The sequence below is a fragment of the Laccaria bicolor genome, genomic scaffold, assembly GCF_000143565.1.
Source record: "Laccaria bicolor S238N-H82 LACBIscaffold_47 genomic scaffold, whole genome shotgun sequence".
NCBI classification, from domain to species: domain Eukaryota; kingdom Fungi; phylum Basidiomycota; class Agaricomycetes; order Agaricales; family Hydnangiaceae; genus Laccaria; species Laccaria bicolor.
Genome location: NW_001889918.1, coordinates 123,254 through 148,793, shown reverse-complemented (window position 1 = coordinate 148,793; position 25,540 = coordinate 123,254). Strand labels below are relative to the sequence as shown.

Below are 25,540 nucleotides of genomic sequence, written 5' to 3'. Positions count from 1 at the left end.
AAGCGTATCGCATTCCCAAAGTGTTTCCTCGAGCTCCCTAGACTCCGTTCATTGAGTCGGGTGCTACACTCCTCCAGACGTTTATCCGAGTCCCTTGGTTGACCTTCAAGTAGCCACGCACGTGAATCGCCTCTTACGCAGACTTCATGCTATTTTTTGAGGGCCCTGTCCCGCTCTCTGAGCATCGCTTCAAGTTCTTGGACTTTGCGCTTGAGGTCAACGCGTATGATAGCTCCGTTGACGGGGGTGCTCCTCAGGGGTAGGAAGGAAAGAACTACCCGGTCGTTTTACGCCAGGCCATGGTAGTTCCTGCGTGGTACTGCTGCGGTTGCGGGTGACAATGGCGCCGGAGGAGGGAATGGGAGGAACGAGGTTATTGGTACGAGAAACGTTGTCGAGAGAGGTGGACGTGCGACCATCCTTCGAGCGTGAGATGGCTGCTGGTAGCAGTTGGAAATTGGGTGCTCTAGATGTCGACGTAGACGCGGATGGGATTGCCGCAGAATTCGAGGAAGGGGATCGTCTTCGTCGTCATCCAAATGCGACAGACTCTCCGAGTTAGATTTAAGCCCAGAAAGTTGCAACGGCCCAGCCGACGTTCCAGCAACGGGTTGCCCACAGCAGCCATAGACGCAAATCTAGCAGACCTCCTCTTCCTATCCTTCACCTTCTCTCCCTCGCCTTCCTCGTAGAGCCCTTCCTAGTGCTCGCCATTGCCACTCCTCGGCCTTTCCTCGTAAAGATGACTCGATACTGCTCGCAAGTCGCCCAGATTCCCAGCGACGGATTCCATCATGCACCTCGGACACGAACGATGTCGGTCTTGCCATGCTTTGCAGGTGACTCGTTCAACGTCGCAAATCCGTTTACTGGGTCCTGAGCACAGTATTTGCATATCTAATACAATGCACAACATCAACCTTACATCTAAAGCGAAAACGGAAGAAGAAGAAACAAACCGGATTGCCTAACGTGTTTACCCATTGTTTCTGTCGTTCCCTACTACCAGACGAGCTTTTGGGGTTAGAGAATAGGTTCTTGAAGTGATTGTACTTTGACATATCAGACTAGAGCGCGTCTTAGCATCGATTTTCTAAGAGAAGTTGGCTACTGGAGAATGTTGATGGCCATAACTGAGTTCGTATCTACGTCAGAGAAGTCATCAATTTTTTAAACACGTAGTAGAACATACTGGACCCTCCAACTTGAACTGCAATTCCTCCTGTAGTGCTTGCCAATTTTTCGTTTGAGAGCGCGCAAGAAACAAGTGTTACCAAGATGACATAATCTCAGTTTGGTGATCAAAGTCGAAGTCGTGTTCTTTCCTCTTCGCTTTTTGACAAGTGTAGCAACACAACTCTCGCGGTCCCGGCACCAAATTCACTCTCCACGTTTTTCTCATTCGGAAAACTCATCATCTGCCTCCTCTCTGCTCCTCCCTGCCTTCCTCCTTCATTGTTGTGGAATCGCCCAAGCAAGCCTCTGATGTGTAGTGCGATTCTCCTTACTCTAACTGAAGCCAAGGGCGGTCCGTTACGTGGTGTTGGCTTTGCAGCACTCCAACTCGTTGATCGTAGGGCTTGCCGTTGCCACGCTTGGGCCTAGCACGTCAAATCTTCCTTGTGGGTATGGAGCGAGGAGATGAACGATATGGTTCGCCTTCCCTCTTTCACTTATCGTTATAGCTCAACATCATTTTCTAGAGGATCCGACCACCTCCGAATGGCGACTTCACCCGCCTCAGAAATGCCCATCCAATATCTCGATATCCAACGACTTGCCTCACCTTCCTCCTCGCCCTCGCCCACTCATGTGCATGTGCATGACCGCTCACACTCTCTCCGCCGTTCCCATCCAAGGCATCTCCCGAGGCTTCGCTCCCCCCCTCGCATCCAGCGCCAACAATTCGTTGTCTTTGCTACCATCACAAATCTCGACCGTCATGGCATTCAACATGGCATCGCACAGGCATCCTCATCGGATGCGGCTTTCCATCGTTAAGCAGAGTTGCGGGAGAGGTTAGCGCGGTATGGGGCATCACGTCCGCGCTGGGACAGTCTGTCATGGCGGGGATAGTTGGTTGGGATAATGAATGTGGGATGAACCAGGACGCGCTGGACGAGGAGAGCGGGAAGAAGTGGGTCGGACGTGTCCCGGACCATCAAATCATGGCTGTTCGCCCTCGCACGCGTACTTTTGGTGCTTGGATGTTCGTAGCCTTAGCCGAGCTATTCGCCCCTTCTGTCCCTGCTTTCCCTCATTCAAGGTCCGCTCAATTTCCCCCCACAAACAACTTCACTCCCACTTTCGATTGTTGACGAAGGCCATCCAATATCGATATCCCTTCACCAAGTTCTTCACCCCAAGCCGTACACATCTTGCAATACTCACCCACCTCGCCAACACCGACGCCAGCATTCGACGAGGACGCTAAAGGGGTGTTCGAAGAGGAGGAACTGGCCATCGAGAAGCGCGGTCTTTCCACTCGCATGGGATGCGAGGCCAGTTCTCATAACGGCTGAAGTCATTTGTGCACGTCGGGACGCGGACGAGGTCGCACCTCTCACAAATGTCTCATCGATCATCGTTGACTCTGATGAACGGCGTCCCACGATGTAAACAGCATATACCCCTCAGTTCCTCGCAAATCGACACCTCCTTCTGCCTTGTAACGTGCTGCCTCTCCAGCGCCATGACCCCTCCTTCTTTCCCGCCTCCCCTTCGGAGTGTTCATTAGCGCAAGGACCATCAACCATCAATTAAATTTGGCATTGGTATCACGCCTCTCGACGGTATCCTCCTGGGTACCAAGTTCTCCATTCTGGAGACATGTCCCATGTCGTGGATCACGCGTATTTGGTCTACGGTTTTGCACAATGTCACGTCATCGTGCAAGAAAAGAAATAGTTCAATCACCTTAACAACGCAATGAATAAGATGGTTCAGGTGTTAGTGAAGGACGGGGAAGACGCACGGGATCTGGTAGATGTGGTTTGGGGTCAATGCTGCGTTGTATTTTCGATGCTTCGTGTGGGCGCGTATTGGAGGGTGGCAGGTGACGCTGGTTTGGTGTGGGTTTGGTGCCGGTGTTGCGGCTTGTATGGAAAGTGTGAGGTGCGCAATAAGAGGGCTAGGAAGGGGCTGCGGTCTCGCAAAGTCTTTGTAAGGCTTACCTCTCTGTCTGTTCTGCCTTAATGTTGATTGTTACGCTTTGTTCCTGTCGTAGCTTCACGCGAACTCGGCAGTGTCAGTCTCTGTCGACGACCTTTCAGATCTATGGATCGGTGCTAGCGCTCGAGCCCTGTGTGGTCCGAGGTGACCATGTCCACTCCAAGCCACACTCCATCCCTCAAATCCGTCACGTATTCGCCTCCGTCTCCAGCTCCGTAGGACCTTTGTGAATCTTCGCGAGGTGCCACGATGGACCAGGGCTCTCAAGTTTTCAACTTCTTCCTGTTGCTGGCATCCACGTACTGTGTTTCAGAGTACGTTCGTTTGCATGTGACTGGTGGGAATCAAGCGAGCAGAAGCGGATTATGCCTGAACAGGTCGCAGACGTCCACCTCTGGCCTCTGTTGGTTCCCCGCTTTGTTCTCCCACCTCAGTTTCCTACCAGACGCTGTGTGCTCAGATGGTACTCTTGATAGGTTAGACTACATCCGCAAAACACATTTGTGGTGCTGAAAGTCCTACACGTGAATCGGCATCATAAAGTCGGGCTATACCGACGCGCCTTGGAACATACACGACGGCCAAAGAGGAAAGTGAGCATGTACGGAGATGTCGCACCATGCCCAGGCTATCAGAATCCTCTGCTTTATCTCATCACTTGGCAGAGGCGAAGAGGCGATAACGCTACCCCGACCTGTTCTGTGTCCCCACCCCTGCGTCCCAATTCCTTCAAACTTCACACTCGTGCGTCTTCCTCGATGGCGGGTTGTCGCACTCAATGTCTCATGTCAATTGATGGAGACGTTTGCCAGCCATTCTCGAATCTCGTGACGTAGCCCTTTCTCTGTAACGAAGGGATTTGATAGCCAACTTCTTTCCACCTCGGCTGATGACAATGAGCCATAAGTCCAATCTGGGAAGCTGGATATACTATGCGCCCGCACCCAGGAGATACGCGTTCTTTTAGAATGGGGATTTCCACTCAGTAGTGAATAGGGTGACTGAGTTCCCAGGACAAGTCGGTGAGTTTTCTCTCGACATCGCCGGCCTCGCTTTGCTTGACAAAGGTCACCAGCCCCACCACTACTACCGCGTTTATTACTGTCTCTCACAGTCGCTCACGCGCCTGGATGTCACCACATGAACCAGCAGCTGTTCATGCGGTTGGCTTGCGGTCGATAGTCAAAGAAAGTCAAGACCTGAATAAGTGCTGACCAGCGCCGAGTAGCGCGTGGATATACCTCAAGTCCGTCATGCAATACTCCGTAAATTGGGCTCAGCAACACCAGCAAGTCCGGATCGCGAGAAAGGTTTAAGCCGCGCTATAGGCCAGGTAATTGCGTAAATGATAGGAAAAGGAAATGAGGGGAACTACGTCGGGCGTCAGATGTAGGGCGGGACCGTTGGGGATCAGGTGTTCAGCTGGAACACAACAGTGGACAAGTCGAGAGTTTGCGAGGGCGACGAGGAAAGCGCCTGCCACGTATTGTGCCATATCTCCCGACGCTCTGTTCATATATCCCGTGGAAACTTGGTTTGAACCCACTATTAGTCGCCCATGACCGTGGTCCGTCTCACTTTGGGCCCGTGATATTCATCGCAAGGTCATATCAGTAACTCTCCTACCAAATCGCATCGTCTCTCGAAGTAATCATCCATCTCTCGTCAAATTTCCTCGCCCCGGACCGAATTCTCTCTTCTCGAGACTCGACCACTTGTCGACCACCTCACTGGTCCTACCATCTCGCACGTAACCAATCCACTTCTGCGAGGTCAAACTACGCTCATTGTGTTATCTATTTCCGTCCACGTACTCTCTACACCGTCAGTCATCCTTACCTTATGCGCAACCCATACATCTCATCTTTTCCGATCCACTCCGGGGGTTTGTACCTTGCACGCTTTGCCGAACCAAAGACCATTTTCATAATAATACCCGCTGGAGCCCCGGTATGTGCCGAAAATTGAGAAAATTATATTGAGTAAGTCTCTCTATTACTATATACACTTCGAAGTGGTAGCCAATTCATGGAATCACATTGTCAGGGTTTTCTGTCGAATTCGTTTTCCGGTGTCGAATAACGCCGGAATTGACCTGGATTTCGGTAACGCCGTCTGACCATCCAGGACAGGCATTCCGAACATAATCTCTGATGTTAAGAACGACCCTACTTGTTAACATGGAGTGGAGGCATCGTTCCACACTGAGTGAAATGGGTTGTCAGCCTCATGACACTTCTTGATCGTCGAGCAAGGAGATACATACGATGAAAGCAACTGTCGATCGCGTAATTGGAAAGTTCTGGTGATCGTGAATAGGTTGGGATGTGTATCCATACAATAGTATTCCATTTAAGTTGTAGTTCTTGCACAACTGAAATTTTTTGTTTCTGTCGACTCAAGCAGGTGTCGCAACTGAGCCTCGCAGACGAGCATAACATGTAAATTAGAACGAAGCAGTGTCAACAAGACTTTAACACACATCTAGTTTCATATTTAAAATCTCGAATCCACTCTCATCCCGGTCACCCGAACAACCCCCTCCCCTAATCATGCACACTCTCGTTCAATTCGCTCTCGAGATGGAACGAGAAAACTCACATTCTTCCCATAGCGACGAGACTTAGAGATGGTTTAAGATACTTATGAGGGTGGAGTTTCCTAACCAGTCAAAGTTACAGTCCAAGGACTAGCGAAAATGATTAGTACGGATAAGATTACGAGGAAGAAAGGGTTAGGAACACTGAATCTCGGTGGTGATGTCGTGCCCGAGACAGCCAGATATGGGGGCGAATGGATATCCATCGTAACATGACGTACAGAGAAAGAGGAGTGCTTGGTTCAAGATTATAGCTGAGAGCGGTGCCCGTATTGCTTCGATGAAATGTAGGTAAAAGCCGCGGCAGGTGCATGAATGATAGCACGCTTACGCGGGAGGGTTATCTCGCATAGCAAGGAGGGTGTGATGGTGGCAAATAGTGACGACGACGAGGGAGAGGAAAAAATAGAAAGAAGCAACCAAACTCGATATGAAGCCCCATCCTCCCATCCTATGCGTGTCAAAATCGCCGCACCCAGCAGAGTTTTTTCTTCTTTGCCGGCATCATTCTCTTCGCTCCTGACGGTATGTTTCTCCCAGCTGGCTCCTACGACAAGGGCGCTTCTCCCTCCACCACCCGCAGTCGTGCCTCCCCTTCCACCCACAAGCATGCTCCACCCCCAGCGGCAGTTACACCGTCATTCTTCACACCCGCCCAGCTCTTACTCTCTACCCCTCCTCCCCTCCCAACGATTGCAAGCGGCAACTACTCCAAATCGCCATCCTCCCTATCACGCTCCTGTTTACGCTCATATTCAGCGTCCTCGTCCTCCCCTCCGTCCTCCTCCAACGGGCTATAGAAGGCGGAGGGCTACGGTTCGGACTAGGTGTGACCGTGGGGGTTTACAAATGCGACGTGTGGGATGTATGCGTGGGTGAATGCGGTGAATGAGGTAAAGCCTGCGTTTGCACGTGCAAATGCGATTGCGGGGGCTAAACTTCTCCCTCCGCCATGATGTGTAAGAACTGTATTCATCCTATGTATCGATCGTTCCGACCCTTCAGAAAGCGGGAGATGCGACTTCCCCCTCGTGAAGGCTGCTGTTGCTAACGCTGGTGCATGACCGCCAGTCGCTGTTGCGTCTCAAGGGTTCCTTGCTTCTCGACGTGTTTCATTGATTTCCTGAATGTGGAATTTCGTTAGCCTAAGCCGGGGTTTGGAAAAGAATGGGAAGAATCTAACACACAAAGAAAGTAAAAGGGAGACCTACCGATCGCAAACAATCCCAGAACCCCTCGACAAGAACTTTACCCCTCAAGAGGGATGGGAGCGGAAACAGGACAGAGGAAGAAAGAGAAGTCAAAGGAAGATGCTCCAAAGGCCAGAAAGAAAACGCGAAACGAGACTCTGGCAAGGAACGTCTGTGGATCAAACACATTGGAAAAGGCAGAAAACAGACACACCTAGCACACCCAGGCAAAGCACGCACACTCCCCCCTGCTTCAATACTACCGCCACTATCCGGGTAATTTGGCTTCTGCATCAGTGCGCCTGTGACGGCTGGTGCATCCGATACTGCTGAACCTGGCCCTGCTCAGCCAGTGGACTCGGTTGTTGTCCTCCCGCCGGCTGTTTCTGCAACCGACAGCATCGCGATACGCATACCCGCTCCTCCTTATGCTTGTTGATCCTGATGGACGTGCACGCGCCTACTACCACTCGTCTTGTCTTCGTGAGTAATGGCCTAGATGCGGGTAAGCATTTTTACTTGTCGTCGTGGTCATAGGTGATGGTAAATTCATAGCGATCCCGTTGATCTCGTTAGCGCGAAGGAGCATCTCAACGCGCTGCTAGACAGATACGGTCTCCGCGAATGTACATGATGCAGGTGGTGCTGATGGCGATGTGAAGAGGGTGTGGGTGCACGTGCGGTTTCTGGTAGTCAGGGGACATGATAATTCTATGAGCAGAAGCCAGATGGATATGCCAAGAGTGCGAGTGCTGAATACAATTTCATCAATGCACCGAAACTTGAAGGAAATATAGATAGGCTTGAACAAGACACGTGATGATGACATCACGTCACTTGGCGTTGTATTTCGTCTCATTTTTCTTTTGTTCGAAAATCCCTCTTGACTTGCTGTTCCTTCAAAGATTGTCCAAATTACCAGTTTCTCGCCCCAACCCAGCCTTCAAAATACTATCCGGTAAATCGAATGTCGTATTCAGGAAGCGGAAGCGCGTCACCGTGAATCATCACCAGCAGGCCCGGGAGATAATCCTGGCCATTCTCAAACCGTTGATGGCAATCCGAGAAAGATCATGATAACATTCAACGCACTCAACTTCCGCCTCACGCTCATCACTCCACAGCTCTGGAACTGCCATGCTATACTATTGGACACCACCAACAACCATCGCCGATTGACGCACCCAGCACTCCTCCTCTCTTCTTCGGACCTCGTATCACCAACCGACAAGACATCAACGATGTATCAGGATGTTACGGACGGCCCGCATATAAGCGAGTTATCGCCCCTCTTTCACCTGCGCTACGAGGGGTTGACGTTCTACCTTATGCACATTTATACCTCCCTCCAAAACGCATCAATTTCAGATGGTCTTGTCCGCTTTTGACAGAGCTATCTACGTGTGCCTCTCTTGCCCACCTTGACTGTCTCACTTTGATGCGCCCCGCGTTCGCCTACGTCCAAGCTGGTTGTGGAGCACAGACAAATTAAATTCGAGATCATTTCGCCTTTCCCGACTTCAGCCTTTCGACATTCTCTCCGTTTTGAACAAATTTCGACAGCCTTCCCATTGAGGGCTACAGGAAAAGAAAAGTCCCAAGGATTTGGTATACTCTAGGCCGCACCTCGAGCTTCGGACGAATCAAAACCATGCGATCTACCAAGCTACGACACTACTAGTCATACTTTCCCAATCCACTATACTCCAACCATTGGGTCATCACCATCTCCTGCCGAGGCAACCAACACTTCGACGGCCCTAGCATTTTCGTCAGGTGCTTACCTGTTGTGCGGTCGTACCGTTGCAGGTGAAGCGCACGGATTCCATGACAACTCTCATGAAATCACGCCTTTCTTGTGGATGTCCCTCCATCACGAGATTTATGGAGCTCAGAAGTTCCAAGGACTCTTCCGCTACATTGCGGTGTGTAAAACGTACGCGCAGCCACAGGAAGACATTCACCGAAAGCAAGAAAAACGCAGGGATTCGTATCAACTATTCGTTCTCGACGCTATTTATTAACCTACTCAACTTCTATGTTCTCGTCGATTGTCACGGTGTGTTTCGATGGTTCATGACACTCTGGAGAGACTGTCGGGCCGGTAGAACACGTTACACGATTCGGGCTCAGTAACTGCTTGCCTACTCGCACGTTCCCTCGCCAACAGACTCCGGCACGGACTCCCTCTTCTTTTTCTACTACTGCAATTGCCTTCCGGTTCTCGTATCGTGATGTCTCTCTTAGAGCGTATGCGCGCCATTCGTGACGCTTACTACAACGAATGCAAAGATCGACGTAATCTTTTTGACGAACGCGGCCGACGACTCGACCAACGGTCTGATGTAAGTGCTGGGGCCAGTTGCCCGCGGCCGAGGGTAAGACGTGGGGTTTGGCGTCGTGGCGTCGCAGGCATGAGGGGGAACGACGACGAGCACGCAGACGAGAGTGGCGACAGTGAGCAGGAGGATAGTAGTGGAGAGGAGTCGGATACTGAGAGCGAGGAGTCCGAAAACTCAGAAGATGACGAGGATGAAGATGAACGGAGTTCAGAGGGTGATCGCCAAAGAGGGAGTACGATTCCTAATCAACCTGGTAATAAGCTCCCGGCATATCTTCCAAAACTTTCTCACTCATTCGGCGTTTGCATAAGGGTTCTCCTCCTACCCTCCTCATTCTCCTCATATTCACCTCCCACGAAATTCCTTCCCTCATCCGAGAATGGCTGGGCATCAACAGAGGTCTTACGAGCGGTGGATCCCACCGCAAGAAACCATGCGTCAAACAAACAGGGCTCAGGTCACTTCCAAAACTTCCAAGGCATTTGACCGTCGGTATGATATCTGGCTGCCAGCCAACATGGCATCTCGCCAGCCTGAGAAAGGGAAACCACTCACGTAACCCACCGACTCTCTGTGCTTGACCGCAATCCACCCAAACTAGCGGTGACGCTTAGGCTATGTACTACTACCATGAACCGTAACCTTTGCAAAGGAGGCCGCTGTTTCGAATGTCGACGTCGCCTTTGTGATGGATCTACCACTCAGCAGACGGACGCTTTCCCGACTCCTCTCTTCTTTTGCAACCCTCCCTTCCACTCTTGTAATATCTACTCTCTGCTGCTCCTCCCCTATCACTTACGTTCTGGCAAAGCTTGTAGCTCAGTCAGCTTGAAATGCTTTAAATGTAGTGAAGAACAAGTACTTAGGTATCATTACGATGAAATATACAAAACGAGAAACAAATTTCCGTCAGATAATCAGGGTTCGAGGATGTCAGGTACAGGTAGTTGGAAGTCCGAACACGTCTCAGGCTCCACCCCCTCCTTAAGAACAGTATCAACATCATCCACCGTACCATGCCCTACACCACCGTCCACATCCCACTGACCACAACCACAACACCCATCTCCACCATCCCTACAAATCCACCCCCAACCAACGTGCTCACACCGTTGTTCTTCGTCCCACCCCCACTTGACGTGGTCCCTGTCGAGCTACTTCGAGATGTACTAGCAGGCGCAGTCGGCGCAAACGTCGCGCTGACGAAGACGCGACGCTAGTGGCGGAGACGGAGGTGGACGTATGAGAGTTAACAGTTCTGTTGCCTGCGAAACTGCACGCCTATACATTACGATTTTGAGACTGACATGACGTAGAAGAGTTTGACGGCTGCGAAGAGGGGTGGATAAAGTGAAAGACGACGAAATAAGGCGACGAAACTCACCCAATCACACCCCGAGACAAGACCGTACTTGCCATCAGCACCATTCACGGCAATATCGGAGCACGTTCCACTCGAGCAGCCCACAAGCGGTATTGATCAACTGCCCAGCAACAACCGTATAACCACCAACAACAGGGATGAACTGGCAGCTCAAAGCACTCTCCAAACATTGGCAAGCCGCCAAGTTGGGGGTGGCAGGTAAAGTAGTCGATCCCATGAACGTGCTGTTTTGCATTGGGTACGCGGGGAAGGAAGGCAGTGTCCACAACCGAAGCTTGAGCAGGAGAGTTGTGAGCAGCAGCAGCGCCGTATTGAGTGGCGAAGTTGGTAAAGGTCGAGATGGTCTTGTTGTCAGATGACAATGTGATTATGCCGAATTGACCTCCTGCGCTGGCTGCTGGAAAAATAGGAGAAGGCGATGCCCCATACCAGACGGGAGACACGTTGGATGAGAAAAGGGCGCCCACTTCTAACCAGGGGCGGGCACCGGGGAGGGACACAGCCATACTCAGAAAAGTAGGCTGCGACGTTGTACCCGGCGAAGTTGTTTTTGGTGTCGGGGTAGGAGCCTGCGAAGGTGGAATTGCCGCACCACTCGCTGTGACGTGTGGCGTGTCAATGGAGAGCGGAGGATGGGGAAGAGGTGGAATACTAACTAGTTGTTGAGGTTACAGAGGTCGATCCCGGTCGATCCCGGTTGACCCAGAGTTGGTGTTTGAGGAATTACCCAGTCTGGGAAGTTGTCCGCGCCGTCGATGGCTGCGTAGCCGATGAGAAAATTGGACTTTTTGGCGGTGCTGATGGGGGAGAATGTGAGAGGGACGCGAAGGAAAAGAACGGAATGGATTACAGCTAGGCCTTGAGCTTGAGGTCTCAAGAAGCTGCTTTTACGAAAGGAGCGACGTTGGTGTGTTGGATGAGCTGTTGATGAACCCGTTTCCGACGTTGAATTGAATGCCAGGACGTTGTCGTACTTGCTGTAGGCGTCGATGGTAACGAGGTATTGATCCAAAAGGTAGGTAGACCACACAGGCGAACTGCGTTTTTAGCAGAGGTATCAATGACAATGCCTATAAGAAGTGAGCACTAAGCGAGAGGGTGATGAAGAGGAAGAGACCTTGTCGTTGGCACGCTACACGCTTGATATAAGACCTTGATCCGTCCGCGCTGTATGGAGGGATCGGCCTGTGCGAGAGACTTGTAAAACAGCGTCCACGTTGTACGCCAGGAGGGGATTAGGACGAGGAAATGAGGGCAGGATCCCCGAACGACTTCATGTTGAGGGAAAAAGTGTGGGTTCGGTGCAAGAAGGCTCGAGTGAGAACAAAACGTGTCACCACTACTACACTTCCTTGTCTGGATCTTGAACGATTCGACCTGGAAGGTGATCATCTTCGAGGTCGAGTCGGTCGGGGCTCATAAGCGCCCTTGCTCGGAATTCGATGCCAAACTCATATTTCACTCTGTTGGGAATGTTAGGATTTCATAGGACAAACGAGGGAGGCGAACATACCATGAATTACCCAAATCAAGAGAACGTCGCAGATTGTCCATCCCGTCCCCGTCATTCACCACCACCAGGTTGCTCCCCTTATCGCCAAACTCGTACTTATGCGTGTCTCGTCCATCTGCCACGTAACGCCGGCGTCTGTGCTGATAATTGTTTCGCTTTCCTCGTACGGCAAGAAACTCTCGCCTATCGATCCAGCTCCCATGGCAAAACCGGGAGCTGGTGACGAGAAGATGCGGCCATAGTTGTGTCGGGTCGTGACGGAGTGGAGGTGGAGTGAGGAAAGGTCGGTATCAGCGGCGTTGCAGGTGATGGATTTGCCCTCGTCGTGGAGCAAAGCAAGGTCCATTTCTGCGTGTAAATGATTAGACGAGGAACGGGCGACAGAATGAGAGCAATGTACCATCGTCACACTCGCCCCACCGACATTCTTCGCCTTTGTAACAACATTATCCCCTCGACGAGGCTATAACCAGGCAATAACGCCCTTTGAGTTCTTCAAGCTCAATGTTGAGATCCTCGACTTTGCGGTCTTGCTTGAAGAAATCGGTGCTGGAAAAGAGGCGGTTGGAGGAGAGGGCATGGGGCTTGTCGAAAGCTTGTCGATGAGGTCGGAGTGGGCTTCATCTTGGCTTCATCTTTGCTCAGGCTGCTGTGCGCGAATCGACAACTGTCAACGCGTGGGTTAGGCGGCAGCAACTCGGCCCGTAAGTCGCGTGACTTGTTTACGTTCCTTCTCCACCTCTCCTCATCCAAGTAATGCTCGTCATAAAACCAATGTTTTCAAAAGTATTAGGTGATTTTCATATTACTCAATTCAATATACTACTTTCTTGTACGAATCAAGGACTTTTATGATACCAACCTCAACCCAACGCAACGGCGACGGACAATGATGAAAACTTTCAACCTTCGGGGTTTCAGTTTGTGGCTCACTGACCACTCAAGCCTTCTACGAGTCCTCGCGCGCCCTCCGATTATGGCTACATTGAGAGTGTCCTAGAACTTTCGAGCCGCAGCTCCGGACAAGTTTCTGTTTGGGGTTAGTATCCTGGATATGGCAAAACGTGCGTGTACTTAACTAGTCCTGCCCCCGCAGTAGCTGATGCCTTCGGATATGCACATTACGATTGTAGATTGGCCGACTTATGATGGGACGCACTCTCATCACTCTTTTTTGGAACGACGAACGGATCAAAATTCGTGAGTGCTTCCCCGTTTTTCACCATGTTGTATCGTTTCTACCCGCAACCCTTAGCCAACCCTTATCGTCGTGCGATACCCATTGTGTTTCACACTGCCAAGAATTGGCGTGCATATGACTACTGGTAGTTTTCTTTCTGTACACAGTCGAGCTGCGGCTGGAAGTTTACGCAGTGATTCGGTATAAAATGAATGTCCAGTGGTTCACTGAATCCAACCCCTTTCTCTCGTTTTGCTGTCTTTCAATCTCAAAAAGGGCTATTGGTTCAAACTGATTGCTTTCGCAATGGGTGCAATTCACCTCGCGAATGCCGGTCCTTAAGTATTCCCGTGCCAACTACCTCGTGTTCTGACGGGGTACGTAAATTGAAAGATATCGCTTAAAAGTTACTTACAATTGCGTTTAGCGCCCAACCGCCTTTTCTTCTAGCACGCCCGTGAATGGCTCAACACCAAATCAACTTCTATCAGGACAACCTCCCGCAAAAAACGTCACTCCAGATACGGTACGTAAACTTCGACTTGATTTAAATTTTTATTTCTTACACCTTCTTTCAGCACCCCTCTTCATTCTCTTTCACCCCTCCCATCGATGATCCAGCTTCGACCGACCTTCCGCAGAAGTTTCCAGCGGAAAAACACGCCGCCTCAGGGTAGTCGAGAGCCAAAGTACTCGCCAGCGCAGAACATCTGTTCCAGTGACTGGTACAGCGCAGGGTTATGCCGTTCCCAAATCTCTCGATGGTTCATCGCCACCTGCCGACGTATGGCCCTACTATGGCCCATCTTCTGTCGCAGCTCGCGTTCTTGAGGAAGTGCAGCTCCGACTGGTCTTCCACAAGGCGGTTCTGTGCAAAACCCTCCAACAGGTCCACTAGCAGAAATTCCCCTCAACTTGAAGGCGCTCCTGCACCTCAGGATCCCACGCTGGCATCGGTCTCCCCATCACTCCCGCCAGCCAACGGTCCGACAAAAACTATCTCCCAATGGACCAGCTTCAAACGCGCCACAAAATCCTGCACTCAAGGTTTCTGGAACGCCTATCACCCCTTATCCTCCGTCACTCAGCTCATCGCCGACCGACCGACCTGGAACCTCACCAAATGACCTTCCGCAAAATGTCCCCGCTCCAAACTACTTCGCAGGATCTAGTCTTCCCTCCGCACCTCCTTCTGGCCCTATTTCTGGATCCATAGAGCTTCAGACGCCAGATGACGCACCACACAGTGGTTCTGCAACAAAACATCCTGCGGGCCCTGATGCACATCAAGATGTGAGTAGAAATATTCGATCTCGCGACGTTAATGTCCTTATTTCTATTCCAGCACCCTCCCTCCCCACCCTGGCAATCTCAATACGGTGCCTCAGTACCAACGCATCCGTCGCTCCCCCGCCCAACGCTTCTGCCTCTTCAATTTCCCCCGCCATTGGCCCACCGCCCACCGACGGCTCACAACCTCTACCTTCTCTCACCTCTCTTGCCTCCGCTGATGCCTCCAACTGGGCTTCTACAAGGGGACCCTGCTCCCAACCACGGAGAACCGAGCAGCCCTCTTGCGTCCTCCGTCCCGTCCTTCAACGGCTCAACGCTACCCGCGCCATCTGACTTTGAACTAACCCCACCCTAAGGTCCTCCACTTCCACAATCTGCGCCCGTCGACGGCTCAGCGCCAACAGATCTGCCATACGTTGTTCAATCAGCGTCCGTTCCCCCCTCTTCTTCTTCCCTCCCTCCCGTTAACGACCCAACCCCAACTGGACTTTCACAACCCATCCCTGCTCCCAACTCTCCCGCACCAATTAATTCCGCAGTCCCCACTGGCGTCCCCATGCCCAACATTAGCAGCGCACCTGTAAAAGGCCCCACATCATCTGATGTCCCACCTGTTCCTGTGCCCGACTCTCCCGCGGCGTCTGTCCTCCCTTCTGTACCACCTGTCGATGAAACGCCCAAACTTTCTGGCGTTCCTGACGTTGATGTGCGTATCGTTTTGATGGCATTTAAATCTCTCTGACGTGATTTTTTGTGCTCTTCTACTGTCCACCCCGATGGCTCAGCGCCCACTGTCACTCCCACATCTGTCTCCCTCGTTTTTGGCTCATGTTCACTTGCTTGGACATTCTTTTAGTAGGCCAGGATCGTATTGAAGATGACGAATGTCATCGGTGCTTAGGATTTCATATCCGTTGACATTCCATTCTATTTTGGACATTTTCGACTTCGTTCCTATCTGAATCGGACTTTTTTGTTCGGCACTTTATGATTGAGTTGGGTCTTGGACTTTCTATAATGTAAAATATAGCGCGATTCTAATACAATTTTCGTCCAAATCTTTATCCTAGTACGGATTCCAATTTGGCTTGCTGAAATTGAACGTGAATGTCTAAAAATGCGGTCTTTATGTAAGTCAAACCTATGTTCACCTATTTTTTCAGTGATACGTGCCCATCTTTTCGTATAGCTTCCAACATAAGGTGCTGAAATTCTTCACATGCGTTTTCATCGATCAGATATCCGAAGCTTTATTCACAGCATATCATTCAGTAGCTACACCATATTGTCGAGCAATTGTCGAGGCGGTCTTCTCATCACAACTGATCTTCATGCAGGGAGGGGAATTTAGCGTCATCAGAAGCTTGGCGAATTGTACCGCATTGCACGCGATGACTTGAGCTCTTAATCTACGCTCGGACAAGTTGAACATCGTAAACCAAGTCGTTTTGGAGGGTTTGCATTGGGGTCGGTTGTTGCTGGAGCGTCTAACGCTGTACGTTCCTTTCAGTAATTTCCCCATGGATCGCATTGCGGAGACCGTCGAAAGATGTCTTCTTCAACTTCTCAATTCTTAAATTCCTTTTGCTACCGGAACGAAGCAGGTAGTGTAGCTCCAGTGGTAAAAGTTCGGAAATTTAAAGAGTTCGACCATACTTACACATGCAATCATAGGTGGAAAAAAATCCTGGTTTGGGCCTTCGAATTTCAAGAGATAAAATTGAGGTCATCGAGGATCAAAAACGCCGAGAAATGTATTGGGATGTCTGATGAGGACCCCTGAAAATGCTGCTAAATGGTAGATACCGATCCAATACCGATCCGGACAAAAAATTTGGAAATGGGGGTGCTAGGCTATAGACAAACCGGACAGTCCCGTCGGTACGTCGCATACAGCTTGCGAACAGCGACACTTTGAACGCCTCGAGGATAGTTCAACATGCCTGACGGAGGTTACATAGTTGAAAACTGACAGGAACGAGAGTATCGAGAACGAGGACTAAACACACCTTATTTAAAAAAACTCCACTGGCTCTAGTACCATTCCTATCCACCACGTTGCGAATGTGTAACATCCTCGGAGCAAGGCGCCACCTATTTGCGAGGTAGAATAGAACTGGCGTTGTTCCGGCGTGCGGCGCAGAGAGTTCACGTGAGTTTTTGACCACGGAATGTTTACTTCCAAGACTTACTTTTTCGAAAGATTCAGAAGGTTCGATGCTCCAAATATGTAATGCACCGAAGATTTTGTTTGCCAACACATTGAACAAGACAAGTAAGTACAATGGTATTCAATGCTCACATCCAGTTCGCGACCCTTAGGCGTCATGAATGTTGTGCGTTCGCAGTGAGCTTGGCGACATGCGTTTTGGGCCAATTCTGGGCGGGCTTCTTCATCTCCGTTGCCTAATTCACGTTAGTAGTTAGTCGTGTAGCAGGTACTGATATTCAGATTCAAACAATCTACCAAATCACCCTGATGCCCTTGTTCAGCCTTCCATCAGATATGTGTTATTCAATGTCGTAGCAATGGGTATAAGGAATTAACACAACAATCAAACCCATAAGCCATACGCTTGAAAAAGCATCAAAGCCTTCTCATCCATGGGATGACGTCGAGGTGGAGGAATATTTTCTAAATAAGTTAGGGGCGCCAAGCGGTTGGGATTGTCATCTGAGGCAGAACTTGCAGAGCCGCTCTTTGTGGATCCCTTGTGATCCCTCAATGGCAGATCAATCCATGTTGAAGGTCGGTTAGTCGCCGGTGGCTCTGGATTGTCAGAAGCACTCCTGGGGTTAGGCGTGTACGGGACATACTCCAATCGCGAGAATTCCCGGCTTTCGCTCTCAGGGTTGAAGATATGATCAGGCCTGCCTTTGGCAGATCTTGCACTTTTGTACTTCCCATGAGGTACGCGCAATGACGCCAACTCAGGAATGTCTTCGATAGATCGCAGTCTATCAAGGGATTCCTCAGTGAAATAGGCGACTGTGAACGAAATTAAATGTATCAAATAGGGACATCCCTGTGCCTATTTTTACTCACTGAGGTGCCATTTCCGTTGTCCCCTTGGTGTGTCCACGAACACTGTGTATGTTTGCTTTATGAGAATTGTCCGAGAATAATCGCTTGAGGGAGAAAAGGGGGGTGAGTGAGAAGGGGGCCAACAACACGCGGAGTGGCAGGTCGTACAGGCTGTCTGAATAGAAGTGACCTGATTCTTGTTTCTCATGGTAGAATAAGAAACCCTGGATAAAAGCAAACATGAAGTGGCGCAGGTGCTAAAGATGATGCTTGATTACCTCTCGGACTCTCGACGGCCCCCATCGAATACCTATGAGTCGTGATCACTTTGCATCATGGAAAAGGCAACCCAACCTACCGTCTGTTCATCGCTCAATACCAACCTGGAACACAACATTCGTCAATATCGAGTTTCATACTTGCATCATGCAAACTCACTCCTGTCAGTTCAGCGTGTGGTCCCCGTTCCTCCCAAACATACACATGGCCTGGTGAAATCAGACTCCTCTCCTCGGTGTCCAACCGTCGGGTCACCATCGGTAGGATGTCTAGAACGACACCGTGGAAAATGACGCGAGCATTTGAGGGCGACCTAACACGAATCTTAGTGCAGGTGGCGTGTTGCATCGTTCGAAAACGCTGGCGTCAGAGTGGGGGAAATGTGAAACGGTCTCCAAAAATGAGGCGCCTTTAATAGGATAGTTTCTTAGGGTACAACACGTAAGTGAAATCAGGGATTGATGGCTGTGCATGTCCGTGACATTATGACGTACCAATGCATTGAAAAAGTTCAGCTGGCCCACCGACTCTCCCAGATGGCGATGCTTTCATCAGCCTTGTGGTCAAGACCAAAGGTCTTTGTTCCGCTTTTTCAGTTTATGTCGCGCCTTTTCATTCAGAGTCCTTGGACAATGGTGTCACTGCCCTGAGTTGTATAGATCTTCTGCGCTCTCGACAATATTCAAGCGCGACGTCGAGAATCCGCACCCAGCAAGGCTTGCGCTGTCGCCCACCCGCACCGATTTCTGCGATTCGACACAAATCGCCAGTCCGCATTTTCATCTTCGTATACTTCATTAGTGGGAGGGTGGGGAAGTCCGATGATTGAGGGAAGCAGCATCGATAGTTAAATTGGAGATTCCACCTTTACAGGCTCTCGTTGCCTTTTATCTCCCCTCAATCGTCTAACTGGTCCCACGTACGCCCTCTCCTTTTCCCGTCAAAAGGCCAATCCTTACCTGCGTTATTCACAGATCCTTGGTCCTCTCCTCAGTATTCGAGCGCAGCATCGAGTATTTTATCCTCCTATGCACACACCAACCACATATATCCTCTAAACTCAAAACCGCACTACGTCCCCCGAGTCCATTGAACTGAACAACTAGAACTCCTTCTATGCGTGCTGCAGCATCCACTGTTGGGAAACGGGCACCGTGTCCGAGTCTCTGAATCTGTTATTTAGAGCGTTTGCGAGGTTTGTTGCGATGAGGAGAGTTGTGATGCGATAGATGCGGCTGCTATGCCACTGCCACCGCTGCTTTTGCTAGGGCCTTTTACGGTGGACGCGACTCGGCGTCATGTTTTTACAATCGAGCTCCTCGTACTTGCGTAAAGGCGTCAACCACATTTGGCTAGCTGAGTGGAAGAAGGGCTGCGGGTATGTAAGAGTCTGGCTTGGTCAAAAGAGGGAGTGACAGCATACGGATAAAATGTCTTGCTGTAGCCGTTAAGAAAAGGAGCTGTAAGAAATAGATCTAGCAGGCACTACAGTGACTCACAATTCGAACAAAACAGAATGTTCAGTTCGCACTCTGACGTCGTGGATGATCTTTTCCATTCACACTTGATAAATAGCGATCTGTACAGCCGACCTTCAGCTCACGATTAGCAGCACACCTTCCAAGGTCCGCGCACCAGACTCACCTGTCTCTCGATCACCAGAACGGGTGGCTCTTGTAATTAGGGCTGCGCACCGTCCGTTTGACGGGGACGGCCGTCGATTAACGGCCGTAAATTTGCACTTCGAAAGTCAGAACGGAAGCGGACGGGTCAAAAACGGCCGTAAACGGGTTAGACGGCCGTTTTGCCCACCTTTCGATGTAATTCATTTTTTTCACACTTTTTCGGTACCTGGAAAAAGTAAAAAGAATTATTGAGCACAAATAAGAAAGATTTGCACCTTCAAAAAGCAAATTGCAACCTCAAGGTGTGTAACAGACATTTCGCGGGGTTTCAATTGCGATGAGTCAGCACCATTAGGCTGTTTCTAATTGTTTTCGAGCTGCATTTGAACCACATGTAGCTGAGATAGAGCTTGCAAAAGGTAAATAATAAGACACTTTTGACACAATCAAAAGATAGTACAGCTAATTACGAGGAAATAATAGAATATGTCGATGACCCGTCTGACGGCCGTTACGGCCGTCATGTGACGGATGAAAACGGGTGTTCTGCAGGTCCAAACGGAGACGGACAATTGCCCGTCAGACCCGTCCGTCGACCCGTCTATGACGGGGACGGTGCGCAGCCCTACTTGTAATCAAGCCAATCCGGTATCTCAACTGTCTTCTTGCTGACTTTCTGAAGCGTCGATGTCAGTCGTTCGAGCCGCGTGTCGTACCCGTGGAATCGAGGCTGGACGGTGGTTGTCGTCGTTGTCTGGGTTGAAACCGCAATGCCACCCTGCCAAGCAAATATGGGGTGTCGATAAACAGCGACAAATAGTAATGATTAAATTCTCTGAACTTAAGGATTTTATGGCACACTTATCAAGTTTCTGAATGAGAGTTGTGAGCGAACGATGGAGGACGAGAAATGCCACGAGTCCACGATGCTTATAGTGGTTACCTTTTCTTTCAAATAAACCAGACGAGTACGGAAATTTTTGTTGCGATATTTTGAGCATGTATCTGCCTTATTTTACAAAAGGCTGTCTATAACCGGTCCTTTTTGTTGTGCCAAGCATATGCACTCGCTTTCCGCTCTTCGTGCATTTCCAATCAGTTTCCAATATGCCAGTGGGGATTGAGTTCTACGTCTAAGAATCAACTGAGTGTATGACCGGTTCTCAACGGTTTGAAGAATACCACAACAAGATTTGTATTTGCTTCGTTCGGCATAACGTAAAGAACAAAGATGTGTACCTAACCAACAATGAGTTATTTTTACTTAGTGTTCAGGGAGAACAACGAATCAAATTGTTCGTTGACAAGAATAAGATAGAACCAGACATGTATTGTTCCGTTTGGAATTAAAATGAAGAGTAAGAACGCATCCCAACCAGCAAGACAAAAAACATTCAACTTGAAGGGGAACTTGAACTTCGAGTCACCTTCCATTGTTCATTCCGAGTCAGTGATGAGGCAGAACAAAACATGTATTTGCTTGGCTCAGGCGGTTTCTTGTGCAACTGAAGGAAAAGGATGCCGATCAATGTGTATCTATCCTACCAAAAAAAATAACAATACAAGTGGTAACGTTCACGGACTCCGGAAAACAATGCGATCTGTTGAAACCTTGATGTGGTGGCACGTGCACGTGGGTATATGAGCGACATTAAACTCCCATCCAACATGTTCTGTTCAAAGCTTTAAGCTATAACACAGCTATACGATGTAGGTCTCTTAAAGACTCAATTTTTTGGTTTCATAACTGAATGTTTACAGGGATAAGGCTATGGACGACACAAAGAACACCAATGTTCTCAAGAAACCGAAAGCACCGAAACAACCACGGCCACCTCTGACGCTCAGGGACATGGGTGAAGTGCCGGCTTTAATGAACACTGGCGACCCTCGATCTGGGAAGCGTGTGCGCCTAACAGTTCTCGCCTTCCCTTTTCCTCCAGAGAGACAAGACGAGTGGGCGGACCGACACAAATTCGCGCTTGACATGAACCAGGATAACCGCCAATTCCAGACCATCATGGAAGTCCGAAGCCGACTACCCAGGACGTGTCGACTTGGCCTCGTGCCCTACAACGGCAAGCGCAATATCGGATGCACCGCTATCATCGTCACGTCGAATGCAACGCTGGTGGAGTTGGAGCGGGGCACGGATCTGGAGCTTATACGGGCAGTGCAGAAGGTTTTGGGAACCAGGAAGCCCCCGTACTGGGTCAGGCCGGTCCCTCAATGGTGCGTCGTCTTGCTCTCTCTCTCACTGTCACCAAAATTCTATTGAAATCTCTGACATCGTAGAGCCACTCCGCCCCTTCCTCATCCCTTCACTTTACCGCCTCATGTCGTGGAACTCTATGCTAAACCCTCCGCTTTTTCGATCCGTCAAAGATTGCTCGGGCCTTTGGTGCATGAGTTCATCGAGATCGTGAGGGCGAGCCGGCACTGTGGAGAGATGGAAACACGAACCTAACCCTTATTGAGTTTGCACGCACATAGGAACCTGGCAATTATCCTTTTTATTTCGTGATACATATAATATATATCCAGCCCATTGTACAAAATTTTGTGCGATTTCATACACGAGGTTGAAATCAGTTGGGAGACGTGTAGGGAGATAGAGGCAGCATTGGATAGACGCTGCGCGCTTCTGGTCTGATGTCATTCTTCATACTAGAACTAACCCTAAATAACGTGTTCCCACCCACGCTGTTTCCTTCGTCTCCACACACTTCCCCTTCGTTCCCTTCCATTCTTGTTGCTATTAACGTTCTTTTACAGTCTCTGTCTCCACTATTCCACCAGTATCTTGTAATTGGTATGTTTCAAATCATATCTATTGCACTTCCATCATGATCACTATTGTCTGTTATCTAGACTTGCTGATAACAATCACGACGACCTTTCCTCCCTCCAAAAGGGGTGTGAGAGGTTCAACTTGTTCTTGAAGGAGGTTTGGGGACCTGGTGAGTGAATCCCTCCACAACCAGCTTTTGCAGGACTGACAGTAGCTGTAGTGCCGGTGCCATGTCAGTGTACCCCAACCTGCTTCGTTTGGCGCCGGCGCTGGCTCCTCTCCACCACTCTGCTTCGTTCATCCACCACCTTCCTTGTTTGACGTCGTTATGGCGTTGAACAGCTTTAACAACCTTGTCAATCCCTTGTTTCGCCACTGCTGGCTCTTCTCCACTTTCCCTTTGCCACCTTGCATCATCTTCATCAGCTACCCCGTGTCTGCTTCCCCGCAAGATACTGTGCCTACCAATGCAAATACGCTGACGACGACTAGGAATGCAAGTTCAAACCTGCAACTGTCGACGTTGTTGACGGAGACGTATACGGAGAACGAGGCGTGAAGAAGGAATTGACGAATACGAGGAAACACGCGGAAAAGGCTGAGCGGCTTTTGCAAGCGCTAACGGATGCGTCGTCGTCGTCGCCCTCGTTTGAATTGTCGGCGAAGCGAGTACAGAGGGCGGAGATAGCAAGGGACGAAGCGGAGTCAAGGAGAAGGGCCGTCTTGGAGAATTGGATGCAACTCAATCATTGGCTGCAGATGGCTGACTTGCGTAATCAGGAAGCGAGGCGTTTGGGAGGATTTATGACTTTGGGATTTATTGGTACTCCGTTGCAGGGTACATCCTCCATGGCGCCTCCACCACCGCCGACTTCTCAACCACCGAGGAGACATGCTATAAGGACCCCTTTTCCTGCTTTACCACCCCCTACCACTTCTTCATCAACCACGACAACATCCCGCAGAGCGCGCACGCCAAGCATAGAAAGCAAATACACCCACCCGCCATCAAAACGATCCTGCGGGAATGGAGAACCGGGGATGTCTTATTCCGACTTGGTAAGTACCACACCTTGATTTCAATGAGCGCACTTCTCTTACGTCCTCCTCCCTCGGCTCAGCATATCCATCTGGAGCAGCATGGATACCCGCCCCCTACCGCGTCCGCTCCTAGAATCAGCATGTCCCCCGGCCATCACCACAAACCGCACCCACACACCCTCCCTTCGTCACATTCACATCTCCATTGCCATCAACAACACCATCCTCATCATGCACATTCGCATAGACCCCATTCAAGGTCTTCAAGTCGCTCTAGCAGCGCTTCGTTGGACGTTGATGAGATGCTCCTTGAAGCCACTACAGCCGACGCCATCAACGGCATCGCTGCGAATCAACAATCACAACAACCACCGCATATAGCGAGTCTTCCTTTACCAACTACAACCAAATCTCAAAATGGGTCCCCGCATCTGTGGAGCCACCACTCACGAAGACACGCCGAGGAGGGCAGTGGGCGCGTACACGTTTATCAAGGTCAACAAGCACAAGAAGTTGCTGGGTATGCATATCCGGCTAATCAGTATATACCGAGGAAGGACGTGGGATTGCAGCAACAGTCAGGAACGCAACCTGGTCCACTTGTTCAGCCGGGTCAGGTTCAGCAGTATCAGACTCATGTCTTTGCTCTGGTCGTTATGGGTGCACCCATGAAGAAGCCAAAGTATTCGGTTAGTGGGAGTAGTATTGGCGGTGGGGGGAGTGTGTGTGCGCTGACTGCGAGGCCTGGAGGAATAGTAGGAGGTGAGTGTTCCTTCTGGCCTTTGGATCGTCTTGTCGAGGAACGGACATCATCTGTCCGTTCTCTTGCATCTGGCAAATTTCACGTCTTGCTTCCAACTCTTTTGGTGACAGATATCAGAAGCTTCCTGCTTGCGCTTTACCGCTCTCCCGACAGCCTTACTTTTTCTTTTCTCATTTCATTCTCCTCTCCTCGCTCTTCGCCTTTGGAAGTCCTTCACTGTTTCAATGTTCTTCCTTCTTTGTATGTGTCTCTGACATCCATTCAACTTACGTCTTGCCCGCCATCCTTTCTTATTTCTTGTCTCCGACTTTCTCACACAACTCTTCTTCCCTTTTCCTTTCACTCTGCCACCTCTGCATACTAACCGAATAATTTTCAAGGCCCAATTGACGCACCAATCGTCGATCCGCCCGCCCAAGTCTTTCCAGCCACAAACGCCCAAGGCCATAGGATCAGTCGACAATGCGGTCTCCCAGGACGGTATAAAGACAACAAATGCGTTGAAAAATGGGGCCCTGGGCCGATGGGTCCTGGGACTGTTTGCGATCGGTAAGTCTCCCTTTCTTTCATCTTTCTACGTCACGTTTTTAACTAACAAAACACCACATCTAGGTGTAGGAAGAAAATGAAACACGTCGAGAGGCGAGGAACCCTGGAGACGCAACAACAAATGGCGGTCATGCGCCAGCAGCAGCCTTCGCGAGGGGGGTCGATGTCACAACTTCCGCTCTCTCAAGGCTCGGATCGATCGATACATAGGATGGATACGGTTCTCACACATCATGGAAGTTTCTCGCAGCCCTCGCAATCCCAATCGCAGATTCTGGGGAGGGAGCCGTCGCAAGCCCAGCCGCACGCGCAAACACAGGCTCCAGTGCGTTCATCGTACTTGAACGACGATTACACAAGTAGGTGGTGCAAGTCCAAACCGTAGGCCTCTGCCTTCCGTAGCTGTGTTTGAGGAGGACGAAGGGGAGGAGGAGGATGCTGAACATGAACGTGAACAAAAGCATGAGGGGGAGGATGGCGATTCGGAGCAGTTGCCGCTTTTGAATGTTGGGAGGAGGAGTCGGGCGGGTGTGAAGAAAAACGGTGCTACTGCCGCTGGAGGGAAGAGCAGCACTGGTGGGAGGAACACGCCTGCGGGCGGGGGAGGAGCACGCCCGCGCGTGGTGGAGGGAGAAGTACCCCTGTCGTAGGAAGAAGTCCGCCAGCTGGAAGAAGCACTCCATCAGGAGCGAGAAGGACGATGCCAGCAAACAAAAAATCCCCGTTGGGTGTGGCGATATCACCCACACTTGGGATGGAGGTGGATGAGACGGACGCTGATGCTGATGCGGATGC

General features: G+C 50.3%; 10 protein-coding genes across 10 annotated transcripts; 6 read left to right on the top strand and 4 right to left on the bottom strand.

Moving 5' to 3' along the window:
* Positions 1-866: 866 nt before the first annotated feature.
* LACBIDRAFT_310633 (uncharacterized protein) lies at positions 867-1,141 on the bottom strand (the record flags this gene model as incomplete). Its single annotated transcript, XM_001887634.1, has 1 exon — positions 867-1,141. The coding sequence occupies exon 1, from the start codon at positions 1,059-1,061 to the stop codon at positions 867-869; it is 195 nt and encodes a 64-aa protein (XP_001887669.1). The 5' UTR covers positions 1,062-1,141.
* A 487-nt stretch (positions 1,142-1,628) lies between these two features.
* LACBIDRAFT_310632 (uncharacterized protein) lies at positions 1,629-2,023 on the top strand (the record flags this gene model as incomplete). The annotated part of the gene is made up of 2 exons (XM_001887702.1): positions 1,629-1,653; positions 1,704-2,023. The coding sequence occupies 2 exons, from the start codon at positions 1,629-1,631 to the stop codon at positions 2,021-2,023; spliced, it is 345 nt and encodes a 114-aa protein (XP_001887737.1).
* A 40-nt stretch (positions 2,024-2,063) lies between these two features.
* Positions 2,064-2,522, top strand: LACBIDRAFT_333070 (uncharacterized protein; the record flags this gene model as incomplete). The annotated part of the gene is made up of 2 exons (XM_001887701.1): positions 2,064-2,266; positions 2,324-2,522. The coding sequence occupies 2 exons, from the start codon at positions 2,064-2,066 to the stop codon at positions 2,520-2,522; spliced, it is 402 nt and encodes a 133-aa protein (XP_001887736.1).
* A 3,347-nt stretch (positions 2,523-5,869) lies between these two features.
* LACBIDRAFT_333069 (uncharacterized protein) lies at positions 5,870-8,452 on the top strand (the record flags this gene model as incomplete). Its single annotated transcript, XM_001887700.1, has 9 exons — positions 5,870-5,977; positions 6,062-6,077; positions 6,207-6,295; positions 6,354-6,597; positions 6,966-7,236; positions 7,310-7,443; positions 7,600-7,627; positions 7,866-7,918; positions 8,085-8,452. The coding sequence occupies 9 exons, from the start codon at positions 5,870-5,872 to the stop codon at positions 8,450-8,452; spliced, it is 1,311 nt and encodes a 436-aa protein (XP_001887735.1).
* Positions 8,453-11,037: 2,585 nt separating this feature from the next.
* Positions 11,038-12,078, bottom strand: LACBIDRAFT_310630 (glycoside hydrolase family 72 protein; the record flags this gene model as incomplete). The annotated part of the gene is made up of 3 exons (XM_001887633.1): positions 11,038-11,284; positions 11,343-11,723; positions 11,804-12,078. 3 exons carry the CDS (start codon positions 12,076-12,078, stop codon positions 11,038-11,040), a joined length of 903 nt encoding a protein of 300 aa, XP_001887668.1.
* A 176-nt stretch (positions 12,079-12,254) lies between these two features.
* Positions 12,255-12,545, bottom strand: LACBIDRAFT_310629 (uncharacterized protein; the record flags this gene model as incomplete). The annotated part of the gene is made up of 1 exon (XM_001887632.1): positions 12,255-12,545. The coding sequence occupies one exon, from the start codon at positions 12,543-12,545 to the stop codon at positions 12,255-12,257; it is 291 nt and encodes a 96-aa protein (XP_001887667.1).
* Positions 12,546-13,840: 1,295 nt separating this feature from the next.
* Positions 13,841-15,573, top strand: LACBIDRAFT_333067 (uncharacterized protein; the record flags this gene model as incomplete). The annotated part of the gene is made up of 5 exons (XM_001887699.1): positions 13,841-13,905; positions 13,958-14,163; positions 14,269-14,964; positions 15,029-15,378; positions 15,532-15,573. The coding sequence occupies 5 exons, from the start codon at positions 13,841-13,843 to the stop codon at positions 15,571-15,573; spliced, it is 1,359 nt and encodes a 452-aa protein (XP_001887734.1).
* A 1,654-nt stretch (positions 15,574-17,227) lies between these two features.
* Positions 17,228-18,324, bottom strand: LACBIDRAFT_310627 (uncharacterized protein; the record flags this gene model as incomplete). Its single annotated transcript, XM_001887631.1, has 4 exons — positions 17,228-17,661; positions 17,719-17,921; positions 17,976-18,007; positions 18,136-18,324. The coding sequence occupies 4 exons, from the start codon at positions 18,322-18,324 to the stop codon at positions 17,228-17,230; spliced, it is 858 nt and encodes a 285-aa protein (XP_001887666.1).
* Positions 18,325-19,274: 950 nt separating this feature from the next.
* On the top strand, positions 19,275-20,477 carry LACBIDRAFT_333065 (uncharacterized protein; the record flags this gene model as incomplete). Its single annotated transcript, XM_001887698.1, has 5 exons — positions 19,275-19,354; positions 19,887-19,903; positions 20,000-20,020; positions 20,085-20,216; positions 20,296-20,477. 5 exons carry the CDS (start codon positions 19,275-19,277, stop codon positions 20,475-20,477), a joined length of 432 nt encoding a protein of 143 aa, XP_001887733.1.
* An 895-nt stretch (positions 20,478-21,372) lies between these two features.
* LACBIDRAFT_333064 (uncharacterized protein) lies at positions 21,373-25,395 on the top strand (the record flags this gene model as incomplete). Its single annotated transcript, XM_001887697.1, has 7 exons — positions 21,373-21,783; positions 21,899-22,023; positions 22,473-22,561; positions 23,173-24,195; positions 24,577-24,745; positions 24,809-25,104; positions 25,148-25,395. The coding sequence occupies 7 exons, from the start codon at positions 21,373-21,375 to the stop codon at positions 25,393-25,395; spliced, it is 2,361 nt and encodes a 786-aa protein (XP_001887732.1).
* Between the last annotated feature and the right edge of the window lie 145 nt (positions 25,396-25,540).